This window comes from Nesoenas mayeri (genome assembly GCF_963082525.1).
Source record: "Nesoenas mayeri genome assembly, chromosome: 3".
In the NCBI taxonomy this organism is placed as follows: domain Eukaryota; kingdom Metazoa; phylum Chordata; class Aves; order Columbiformes; family Columbidae; genus Nesoenas; species Nesoenas mayeri.
The window spans coordinates 48,318,715-48,331,577 of NC_137544.1; the positions used below are offsets into that span (position 1 = coordinate 48,318,715).

The 12,863-nt window shown below is 40.0% G+C and overlaps 1 protein-coding gene across 1 annotated transcript in view; it reads left to right on the forward strand.

Moving 5' to 3' along the window:
- CDC40 (cell division cycle 40) overlaps positions 1-9,625 on the forward strand; it is a gene marked incomplete at its 5' end in the record, with an annotated part of 39,455 nt that extends 29,830 nt beyond the window's left edge. Inside the window, 5 exons of the mRNA XM_080340864.1 lie at positions 388-503; positions 586-719; positions 5,294-5,370; positions 7,510-7,654; positions 8,579-9,625. Of these exons, the coding sequence (XP_080196990.1) occupies positions 388-503; positions 586-719; positions 5,294-5,370; positions 7,510-7,654; positions 8,579-8,756 (650 nt within the window). The 3' untranslated portion in view covers positions 8,757-9,625. The remainder of the gene's footprint in view (positions 1-387; positions 504-585; positions 720-5,293; positions 5,371-7,509; positions 7,655-8,578) is intronic.
- Between the last annotated feature and the right edge of the window lie 3,238 nt (positions 9,626-12,863).

Below are 12,863 nucleotides of genomic sequence, written 5' to 3' on the forward strand. Positions count from 1 at the left end.
AGAGTTTAAGTCTCTTGCCAGGAAGACGTCTCATCCTAAGTAGATGATGTTTTGCAAAATCTGTGGTCAGCTTGTGATTTGCTGACCGTCCTGATGATATACAGGGTACTGAGCAGTTATATTGTTTGTAAAGCTGTAATAAAGGTATGGAACAGTTTGCACATGTATGTGTTTATACAGGTGTGTGCATACAAACATGTGAAAGAAGGTCTAATCAAAGAGCAGGGTAAATTCTACCCTGTAATCCCCCCAAGGGCTTAAAAACAAGTATTTTCTGCTGTTACTAATGTAGAAGTAAAATGAATGTTTTTTATCAATATCTGCAAAGAACTAATCAGCCCGCAGAGCTTCCAACCTGACACACTATGAATGGCTTGTCTGTTGCAGGGCAATGTGTTTCAAGATTCACAAACAGGAAAGTTCCCTATTGTGTCAAGTTCAATCCTGATGAAGATAAACAAAATCTCTTTGTGGCAGGGATGTCAGATAAGAAAATTGTGCAGGTATGTCTACTTAATCCCTTCCTCTAAAAATTCTGATATTTAGTACAAAAACAAGGTCTTATTCTGACTTTTTTATTTGTAGTGGGATATTCGAAGTGGTGAGATTGTGCAGGAATATGATAGGCATTTGGGAGCTGTCAACACCATTGTGTTTGTGGATGAAAATAGAAGGTTTGTGAGTACATCTGATGACAAGAGTTTAAGAGTCTGGGAATGGTAAGTTTAAAATTTTGCATTTTAAAATAATATTATGAGCAAACTGAGAAGATAATTTATTTTTGAAAGTATCCATAGTACACAGGACACTGGAGTGTACTGAGCTCTAGCTAACTGAGAAGGAGCTAGCTTCAAAGCCTATTCTGGCTTAATGCTCAAGACACTTCATAGATTTCTTCTTTCCCTAAAGAAAGCAAAAGACAGCCCAGTCAACCTGAAGCACACTTCACTCAGTTAGTGACCTCTGTTCTCTCTCTTTTCCCCAAGGGTGTATTAGCCCTTAAATTAACCTTTGAAAGAAAAGTCTGTTACATTAATGTGTGCCATTTTTGAAGGCTTTGAACTTGGATGGGCATAGTATTATATAATATTTGACCCATGCATAAGACAGCTAGTTTAGTGTAGCTTCATTTCTGATTTTGTGGTAGTCTGGATTTTTTTGACAGTCATTGGTACCCACAGTATGAATACAGTAGATGACAGGAAAGCGAAAGTCTGTCCAAGAAAAAGTCGTAAGAAACATCATTTTAAGTGGCTTCCAATTTTTAACATATCTGGGGAGAAAACAAATCTCTCCTATTTGAAACGTTTTCCACAAGGTCCTAGGTACTAAGATTTTTCACCTTAGAACTTTTAACGTTTCTCTAGGATTTCAAATTTATATTTTAAATAATCACTCCTATATCTTTAGGTATCCATTTCCTTTTGCCGTTCACACATGCAAAGCTGTTGCACAATACGGGTGCTAGTTTGACAGCACTGTGACTAATCAGTCCCTTTCCTAAAACCTAGACAAGAGACTCCAATCTGTGGTATTTGAATGTTACCCAAGCAGCCAGCAAAACCCTCAGCATGTCTGTGATGGGCTGCTATCATTGCCAATAGCAGCAGTGGTAATGACCAAAGTCTGGGAACCCAGGCTTAGGCTAGACATGCAATGCTGTCACCATATGTCTCTCTGAGAGAGCCTCTGTTCAGTACTTCATAATTAGACCCATGTATTTACGGAGCTCCTTAAAAGAAAAATCTTTACAATACCATAGCTGCTAAGAAATGTCTTCTCTCTGGCGAGTGGGAGGAGGATCTCACTTGCAGAAATCTGTTATTTCCTTGGGAATGGATTGGCCTTGTTTTGTGAGCTTTGTGGTGATGGCTGAAATAAATAGCGAAGTGGGTGGATTTAATCACTCTGTGGGGAAGAGAAGGAAAGGCAAAAAGGTTCTGGCATGGGAACATCGCAACCTGATTGTTCAGTAGCAGAAGGTTTTTTTTCTTTCTGAAGGAAAAAATCTGTACTGAGGTTGCTGTACACTGAAGAGCTCCCTTGTTCAGATAATAGGGAACTCAACTGTAGGCAATGTTCTTTAATACCATCATCAAGGACTTTTTTGGTTTTAATAAAAGGAAAAGGTAATGCTGTCTTCCTAGGCATTTCTACTTGAAAACCTTTCTCCACAACCTACCATAAAATATGCTAATTGGTCTGTAGGCATATCTATAATTTCAAGATCTGGATTTTTACAATGCATTAAAACTAAGTTAATGTGTTCATTACAGAAGCTTTTGGAGCTTGAAAACTTCCATAACAAATTCATGCTGCACCTGAAATCCTTTTTTCCAAGTTCATAAAGAAAATTATTTGCAACTTAACTGATTTGATTACTGTACCTTTTGGCATGTTTCTTGATACATTCTTCAGCACAATAGTTCTTCAGTATCCTACAGAAATGAGGCAGAAGTAATTATGACATGAGTATGGCCTTAAAAGTCAGTAATTAAAGCTGGTCTAATTGCTTAGTTTCAATTGTCTAGAGGAATTTTGTAGCATGTTTTGTAAACACTTTGACTTGGCCAGAGCTGGTAATGGGATGTGTGTCAGACTTCATCACAGTGAGCAACTTCTCCCCTAGGAATTAAAATCTCCTTTCTGCAGGAGTTCATCCCATGCGCAGATTATCCTGTGCTGTACAGTCAATTGCAGCTGCTTGGTTGCTGAAAGTTCAGACTGCAAGTATAGCACAGACTCTTGCAGATTAAATGGTTTCTTTAGGAGCCTTAATAAGAGTACTCTAAAATTTGTCTGCTTTTGCATTTTGTGTGATTATATCATTACAGCAGTGATATTAAAGTGGGCATGAGTATCATATTCTGTGTTATTTCTTCTAGAAATGCAAAATGTTATTTTGTCTGCTTCATATGCGTCTATCCTGCATGGATAATCAGTGAAACAATTTGGGCAATTGACCTTGGAGGCTTTTATTTCTTTTTACCTTTGAGTCAGCCAGCAAAGCAAGAATGGTAGAGTGGTAGCTTAGTTGTTAATCCTGACAGCCTGAGGAGGCTTGTGTAGAGCTATACCCCTCACCAGGCCTTTTCTCTCCATCATTCCTGGTAAAGATACTGCAGTCTCCTGAGAGAGCTCTTCATGATGTGCATAATCTGAAATTGGATTGAGTTGGGTTTGGTGGGTTTTTTTGGTTTGTTTGTGTTTTGGGTGGATTTTTTGGTGGGGTTTTTTTTCTTCTTTCTTTAGAAAGATTTTTCTCTCTTTTGCTTGAGGAAGAAGTTGTATTAGAACCTCAGAGTATCACATTTCTAAATCTTGGCTAGCAGGTACAACTTTTGATATTTAAAACACTTCAGCCTTTGAAATGCTGTGAAGTGGGGAAAGGACTTGAAGATCTTTAAAAATTTCGACAAACAATCTATCAGATGAGTTCTGAGGTCAAGCAACCATGACAGCATCTTTCTTTGTAATTTTTTTAAAGTATTTTTAAAGGAGCAGGCTGATATTACTTATTTAGCAATTTGACTGGAAGCAAGTATGAAACATAAATGTATTAATATCTCTTTATTCCACCTAATAGTTTAACGCAGCGTATCCTGCGGTTGTCCTCTGTATGTCTGGTATGTTTCAACATAAAGCAGAGCTGTCTTGAATAAATTCCAGCAGATGAGCCTGCCTGCATTTGTAAAGGGAGCACAACCTGTGCGGCATTTAAATTTCTCACTGCAGTACAATTCAGCATTGGAGATGCATCTTTTGTGATGCAACTTCTTTTAATGGGGCTTCCAATGGGATCGCTTGTACCTGGCATGGAGGACTCCAGGTAACGGGTGGGCTGAGGAGTGTTGGGTATGAGGAGCTGATGGACATCTGGCCTTGCTGCTGCAATGCCCTCGTGTCCTCTTGCTGGTGGGGTTTGAAGCTCTTTGGGTGTTGATGCAAAAGGGTAGGATGGGGCATGAGCGGCTGCACTCCCTGTGCTGATGTATTGGTCAGCCTCAGAGATTACAGAGAGTTTTTGTTAATCCTTTACAGATTTACTGTCCAACAGTAGTCTTAGGTCTGCCTGTTTATATGCTGGTTATCCCCACACATGCTCTTATGCACAGAGTGTATTAAGTGGGTTGCCCTTCTTATTCTGATTTTAACGTTTAACTCACAGGAGCATTTTTGTTGCTTCCTGACAACAGAGCAGCTTCTCACCCTGCCACCCATGTGCATGTTGCTTAACACAACATGATGGAAAATGACTTACTCCACAATAAAATAAAATTGTAATTACCTTGCTGATGTTGACTGTATTGCCATCCAGGAAGGCTCAGTCAGTGAGTACAAGGCAGCCACCCATGCTCCCTGCTCCGATAGTGTTCCAACAACCCTTCTACTGTGTGAGTTAAACAAAGAAGCCGTGACCATCTCCTTTGTATTAATTAATGTTGCTACAGAACAGTGTGCATGTGTTTTCTGCTGAATACGTTAATCAAGTCTGCTTTCTGCTGGAGATTTTTTATTTGCTTAATGAGAGAGACACGTGCATGCCTGCCTTTTTTTACCAGCCTTCTAATGTAGGATATGAGCAGTACTGTGAATATGCATAGTCCGTTAGTAATTCAATTTATATAGTCAAAACCAAATGAAAGTGCCGTGGAGTAAGGATTAGACTGTATTTGTTTTGTCCCTAGGCCCACATGCCTTTGTATAGGACAGGATGTGTTCTTAACATATATGGGCACTGTCCTGTATGGAATCAAGACCAAGGAGTTCACAGTTCAGCTGTGAACATTTAGAATTGTTTGGCATCGCATTTGGGGAGAGCAGGAGGAAAAAGGCATCGTCAGAGACACGAGAGGGAGTGTTTTTTTTTTCTTTAAAAGACAGAAATATTCTATTACAACAAAACTCAAGTCAGTAAGACATTCCACTAAGACACATGCATATATCAGTCTATTCTTGCTACCCATATAAGGATTTTGTAAGACCTGCAGTTAAACTGGAGGCAATAGAGTGTCTTTGCGCTACAGCTCCTAACAATTGGAATTACGACTGTGATTTAGACTCTGGGTCATTTGATTGGGGTAAATTCACTGTATCAGGTTATCCTGTAAAAGTTTCCACCTCTGGAGCTCTCCAGGTGGGCATTTGTAATATTTTTGAGCTTTTGCACTTTCCGCCTTTGGACACCACCATCCACTCCCGTGGTTCAGTGGCTGAGTAAGTCAGCTGGCTGGAGGCAGCCCTTTGGAACATCTGCATGTCTTCATAAAACACATACTTCTTCCTTTTGCAGGGACATTCCTGTAGACTTCAAGTACATAGCTGAGCCAAGTATGCATTCGATGCCAGCCGTGACTCTGTCTCCAAATGGTACGTTAACGCTTCACTGCCGCCTTATGCGTGGTTTACGTAGGCATGTCTTACTGATTATACCACTGTAATGTTGCCGTTTTGCATCCTCTGTTACCCCACACTACCCTCCTGCGCCAAATCTGTGTGTATTTATTACAAGGCTGGACTGGATCTGGTTTTGATTTAAAAGTCTCAAGAAGTATGTTAAAATGAGGGGTTATATTAGGATAACTGTATTAATTTAAATTTAGACCTTCATCCAGACAGGGCAAAAGGACTCTTTTCATACAGCTTTGATGTGCCCTTTGCTGTATTTATAATATCAAGAGAAACAATGGTGGGAACTGACAATGGCTGCAAAGTACTAAGCAACTTCAGCAGTCCTTATGGTGCCACCGTTAAAGCAGAGACTGATGTTCTACATAATCATGTTAATGCTGTTCCTTTCTGTTCTGAATGTAGCCCAAATAATTTGCGTAAGAGAAATCCCAAGTTATCTCAGTGTTTCTGTATGTTAATGTTTCACTGATGTTTATGTTTACTAATTTCAATTAGTATCAAACTGAAGAAGGATAAAGGTTTAGTGCCTCTGGTAATCAGTGAAAATCCTTCTAACAGACAAAATCTCTGTTATCTGTGTTGGCCAAAATTAAATAGCTTCAGTGTCAACATTATTAGGGTGTTTCCAGATTTACAGTTAACATTTGCATTATGCTGAGTAGTCGCTGATCCGCTTGCTGCACAGCCAGCTATCAGCACCAAATTGTGTTTGCTTAGCTGTGTAAATACTTTATTTGTAATAATAGAAGTGGGGTTCTAATATAAAAAGGTTCTAGAGAAAGGGAGAGCCACATTTTAAAATACTAGCTTCCTAGGCTGGCTGTTTCAACTCCTGTTTCTGAAATTGTTCAGCTTGCTGTATTCTGATCCAGTTTTTCAGTTATCTCATTCTTCTACACTGAAGTACTGGATTTCTCATTCTTTTTCCAGTTCTGGCTGGCCAGCATTTGAGTATTTGATTTCCAAGATGAGACAGTAAATGATGTTAGGGATGAATTAGAGTCATTTTTTCAGCTCAAGACATCACATGTCACATTAACATTATCTTGACCTACAGTAGTTCAATATTGCACAAAACAAGTGATTTTGGAATAGTGATGCTACAGATTGTGCTGGACACATCATGCATCATTTTGGAGTTAAATGAATCCTTTAAAGAGAAGTAAATTAAAGTTTTACAGATGTGGAACTTTTCTGTTTAGGGGCACTGATTTACAAATCTCCTTAATTAAAATTTTCCTCCTGAGTGATGCAGGCAACAGACCTTTTAAAATGTAGAAGAGGAGAATAATGCGTTTGAGACACATACTTGATATTTTTCTTTGGGACACTGAAGAAAATACTCAAATGCCAAGGTGGTTGCTGAAATCATCAGCACATTTTATGTTATTATGTGTGCTTAAAACACTATGAAGGCAGTGAGGATATGCAGAGTTCTGGACAAAAGTTTCTGGTGTTCTGTAGCACATCATCTTTACTGGATTCTCAGGCAGGAGCTAATGCATTGGCAAGATGCAAAATGAGGCAGAGTTAAGATTAGAAAAGCCTGGGATTTTTCTCTCACTAAAATGTCTTTATTAAATCGTATGGTATTAGGGCAGAGAATACAAAATATTTCCAAATATATCTATATATTTTCAAACTCCTGAGTCTACCTTAGACCTGTTTTTCCCATAAAGAACATAAAAGGTGACAAAGTACCTACAAAACAGGTAATCAAATAGATTGCAGCTTGATGGGTTTTTTTACCTCATGGGGATTGTTAGATTAAGTGCACCAGCAATCTTACTCAGTAGTTTAAAAATTTCTCGGTAAATCAGTGGGGTTGATGCAGCACATTTTTATAACAGCCATTGCATTTTCTAGGAACAGGCATCCCAAATCCTGTCAAACATAATGTTTTGCCTCTTGGCAGTTGTACCAGACAAAAGCAGTATCAGCTGCTACCTAGAACCCTGATAGATAATGAAAACCTGAATTAAGAAGAAAAGTTATAAAAGTGCAAGAAAAGTTATAAAAATCTCTTAAAACTTTCCAGCTAAGTCTGTTTCTTCAGAAGTGACACTCTCATACCACCTTTGTTTATTGCATTTATAGGGAAATGGTTGGCTTGCCAGTCGATGGATAACCAAATTCTGATTTTTGGAGCTCAGAATAGGTTCAGATTAAACAAAAAGAAAATTTTCAAAGGCCACATGGTAGCTGGCTACGCTTGTCAAGTGGATTTTTCACCTGATATGAGGTAAGTTTTTTGTGGGAATGAGCTTCATCTTAAAACTTGTCGGCACAGACCCTAGATTTCTGTTTAAATCCTCTGCAACATTCGTTGATGGACAGCCATCCTATTAACTCAGCATCAGACAGAGTTCTGTAGCCAAGGAGCAAAATGACAAGTTTGCTCTTGTCATTTGATGGGACTGAGTTATACTCAGTGGCTGCTCCGAGCAACACTTAGAAAACAGTCCACGTGGTCCAGATTCCCTGTTTGGCAAATGCGATCTTCGCTGCTGCTGAACTGTCCAGAGTGTCCCCTTGTTCTGCCCAGCCCTGGTGCACCACAGGAGGCTTCCACTCTGACTTGCCTCTGTCTCTTTTTGCTCATGGTCTGCAGCAGTTTCCCCAGGAACCTTCAGGCTCTGTTCCCGCACTATGCACTCGTCTAGAGTAGCTGAGATTTGCACTTGCCCAGCTTTCCCAATTTGCAGATCCAATGCGGGTATCCTCATAGATGGTTCAGAGAACCATCTTTTTTTATCCTATTTGCTCAGTAATATGCTCATACATTTACCACTGTACATACATAAGATATTAATTACTATAAAAACTGGAGAATAACTTCAGCAAACCTGGAGGAAAAAGCAGAGAGAAGTGTCTGTAAATTTTAGACAAACTTCTGGCACTTTCTCTTTTGCTGATGTATTCTCTTTAGTTCCAGTAACACAGTGTATGGTATAATCGCATTGCTTAGCACATTTACCTTGCAGTTGATGAATCACCTTCTGCAGGACTCGAGTGCTTCAGAGCACATCGTGAATGCTAATTCTGTGGTAGGTGCATTTGCAGAAGCTCACTGGGTGAAGCTTTTTTCCATTGCTCAATGTAAAAGTATTATAATACGAGCAGTCTTCACATGATTAAAGCTTTAATTTTTATCCTGTTAATACAGCTATGTGATATCTGGAGATGCAGATGGAAAACTTAACATCTGGGACTGGAAGACAACAAAACTCTACAGCAGATTAAAAGCACATGATAAAGTCTGTATTGGCGCGGTGTGGCACCCACACGAAACATCTAAAGTCATTACGTGTGGCTGGGATGGCCTTATTAAACTATGGGACTAAAGAGGATGCTACAAAGATGGGAAGATGTAAGTCCTGCGTGCATCTGAGACTAGAGTGAATTCTGCTGTAAGGGTGGGTAGACATTTGTAATACTGCAGTTCTCAGCTGGCTGTATATACGCACTAAAGATGGTAAATCATCAGAAGACACAACTGAAAGGATATAGCTCTAAATACGACCTCTGAGTATGAGAAGCTGACGTCATCTGAAGCATGCAGAATCAAGTATTAGTTTGTCATGTCACTTTTTGTGCAAAACATTTTTGTAAAATAAAAGAATTTTAGGAAAAACTATTTTTGTGGTTCTGGCTGTCAGAGATGTGGGGAGTTAAAGGATAAAACCAGCAATTGTGTATAATTCTCTTCCCTAAAAGAAATCTTTGATACCTGCTGCAACAGAGCTGGAAAAGATGCATTTGTTTACCTGGTTTTGGGTGGTATTTTGTTGTCCCCCAAATACTTCTACCTTTATAGTACACAAACCCACTTGCGAAGATCTGTTAATTCACAGTAGAAATGAAGAACTAATCAGAAGCTAGCAGTCATCAGATTAAACTGTATCAACTGAAGACTCTATTCATAAACTCTTGGTTTCTGTCTATATTTAACAATAGCATCATGCTGATCACACAACTACTCGTCAATTTCAAGATTTTGCTTGTATTGTTTGTGTGTTAAGTGTTGTTTTTGTTTTTCCTCTTCCCATATGCTGATATGTTCCAATAAGTATGACCTATTTTAAAAACAAAAAAAAAGGTCTCTTTTTCAGTTTGGAATACATTGTACTATAAGCCCCATAAAGTTTTTGACAATTTAGTGTATATATGTCACACTTTTTCTCTTTAAAGGACTTATTTTTAATAAATCTTTTTATAAAAAGTCTGCTTATCTTCATTCTATTCTTCTGTCTAGCAGTCTCCATATAAGATATTTCTTACCATTTGGTATTGTAATTTGCCGTTGTACCAGCATTCAGATCAACTTACTCTCTTGCACTGTTCATATAAAACTAAACAAGCTGAAAGCAGGAGAAAAAAAATCCTTTTGATTCCCTATCCACTCTCTTTTTGAGCACATAATGGAAATAGGAACATGCACCAATTTATTGATCAGTCTTTAATTACAGTTTTGAATTACGCTATATTCTTTACTATAAATGCAATCACTGCTGATCAATTATAAACAATAGCGAAGGAGTAATTGCCTTAATTGACAGCAGGAGAGAAGATACGGCACTTCCATAGATGAGATGCAAAGAAGCTCAAATTGTGCAGATAGATGGAAACAGGGTGGATGTTTTGTGGCGTTTTTGTTGGTTTTGGTTTTGTTTGGGGCTTTTGTTTAATTTCCTGTTGTGGAAGACAGTTCCATTCTTTCAATGAATACTTGCTGAAGTTAGGCCCTTTTGAGTGAACATGAAGCATTTTCAGACCAACTATCTAAAGCTGAGCTTGAGAGTCTTTCACTGTCCATTTGTGCCATTGTGTATCTGCACCAAGTTTGTGTTTCTGTTTACTTTCCCATCTTGGTAGCCTTGTGTACCTGAAAAACTGTGGGCTGTTCTCACCAGTGGTGTGCTGGTGGTAACTGGGTATTGCCCAGGCTGGTACCTTTGCAAGTGCTCAGATAGCACATGGTGGAGCCTGGAGTGAGAGACCAGAGCCGCTCCGGAGTGTCCTGAGGACCATCGCCTCTGCAAGGAGAGAAGAGGCTGCTGTTGTTTCTGGGCTCTTCAGGCTGCAGGTAGCACTGAGCTGCTTCCACCTCAGAGGCCAGATTTCCAACGTGGTTCTTTTCACAGGGACGACTCAGCCCCTGAGCTGGGAGTTGAGCTCTGGTGAGCACCGTGCCATGGGTGCTGCTGCAGGAGAAACTGGCCTGAAATAATTTAGAAAGGTTTTCTTCCTGCAAATTCATTTCCTAAATGGATATGTGGCAGTGTGCCCTGACCATTAACAGCTTGTAAGTACAGGGAATTGGGCAGGACAAGGGGAATAGAGCAGATACAAAAACTTCTCAAAGGATGATATATTAGCTTCCATACCAGAATTACCTTTCCCAAATGCTTAAAAGCCTTTAAATCATAATACACAAAATGCTTGGCTCTGTAGTTGGGACTGTGTTTTTCCATGTGTCACCTACCAGGCAGAACTTGAGTATATATAAAGTATAAAAATAAGTGTATAAACTTGTGTAGTAATATGCTGCGTGTTGTCTTTGGAGGAAAAAAAGAAAAGTTGACTCAGTTCTGCTGGAGTTGATGAATTGGGATCAAATGTTTGCAATAAGCTCAGAATGAAAATTCCCATAGAAACTTTCAGATAAAATCCTTTGTCCATTGCTGTTGGTCACCATGTTAATCTTCTGTGGAATTTCTCACATCTGCACTGAAGCCTGTAGAGGGAATTTTTCTGAGGATAATTCCCTCTTGTCAGCTTGAGAGTTGCCAACTCCAGAGCTCACGTTGTCAGCGAGTTTGCTGTGCAGGAGGGTAGATGCTGTGGTGCGAGTCTGGGCTTGTCTCTCCAGCAGCCACCTGGGAAAAGACTTCTTGATGGGCTCATTAACTCGAATCATGTTCTCTTTATCTTCCCAATTTCATGTTTCACCAGAAACTGCTCTGTAAAAAATGTTAGTTAGAACAAGTCTAGACTGAGACCCCTAGGCTGAGCCTGGCGTGTGAGCAGACAGAGCTGGGGAAAAGGCAGCGGTGGGAGAAAAGAGAAGAGCGTCTTGACTTCCCAAATTTCCTCTCCTCTAACATGAGGCAGAGAGTGCAATGTGATTCAAGCCTCAAGGAGCCACTTGGGAGGGCTGGAGGCCAGCGTGTCGCGCTGCCGGGAAGGACTGTGCGCAACCCCCAGTGCCAGGTTGCTGTCACAGCATTATAATTTCCTTGCCCTTGATCATGCATCTGTAACTTTCAGAAACGATGTGCCAATATATTGCCGCTTTTATTAATACCAATCACTTTTACAGTGAGGGTTTTGCAGATAAGTGAACTATCTTCTTCATTCTTGGAGTTCTGCCGGGGAAACTTGATAGTTCCTTTGGCCTTGTGCCATCTTTTTCTTGGACCTTTTTCATAAGCGAGAGGGGGAAGTATCCCACATATCCTTATGCAACTTGCTGCTAAGAAGGCCGGCTTTCTTGAAGCAGATGGTCTTGGCATCTGCCTTGAACAGAGTTTATAACTGTCCTAAGATGGGTCTGCTCAGTCTTTGCCCTCAATACTAGGAACAAATATCTAAATTATTGTATAGCCAGAAACGTCTAGGATTGTCTTGCAAAAAAGCCAATTTTTATCAACAGGCAGATGTTCAATATACCCTTTAACACTGTGGTCTTTAAAGGCTGATTTAAACAGTAAGCTTTGCAGCTCAGCAGCCCAGTAACACAATGTACTTTCCTTCTTTCTGCCAGCTGGTCATTACAAACTCCTGCTTGTGTTTGCTAGGAAGGCTCCATATGACCGGCAGCCTGTGCGAGGGTGAACACGCGGAGACCGGAGAAGGGAGGGGAGTTTTGCTTGGAAGACTTTAAACACTTGAAAAATCAGTTGCCAGGGAGGTTGTTCCTCTGGAGACTGCTTAGTGGTTTGCTACTGTAGGTTGACTTCACGAGCATACACTCAAAATTTAAGTCTCATATCTTGCAGTAAAATGTCTTTTCTGTCAGACTTGCTGGTTAAAAAAAACCCAGACACACCACGGCTGTCTTGCAGCACTCAGAGAAAGCTGCTTGCAGTAGGGTTATGTTTACTGAAGTTCCTTGCAGAGATTAAAGCTTTTTAGTTGCAATGGTTTTCAACAGGGCATGGACCTCCAAATTCACCAGGTACACTGGAAGTTTGACCTCAGACCTTATTGTATGACAGAACATTTAAAATACTTAAATTGCTAAAAGCATCGAGCCTTTCCAAGTCTGTTTAACTTGCTGCAGGTTATGCTGCTGGAGACTGCTAAAAAGTTAAAGCAGTTGCATTGGGTTTGCCCTTCAGAATAAGAGGTTCTCATTAGGCCTTGGGCTTTTTGGGTTGGTCTGAAAGATGTCAAGACTAACTGAGCCTGCCTACCCTCTGATTTGGAAAGGATGACAATGCACAAAT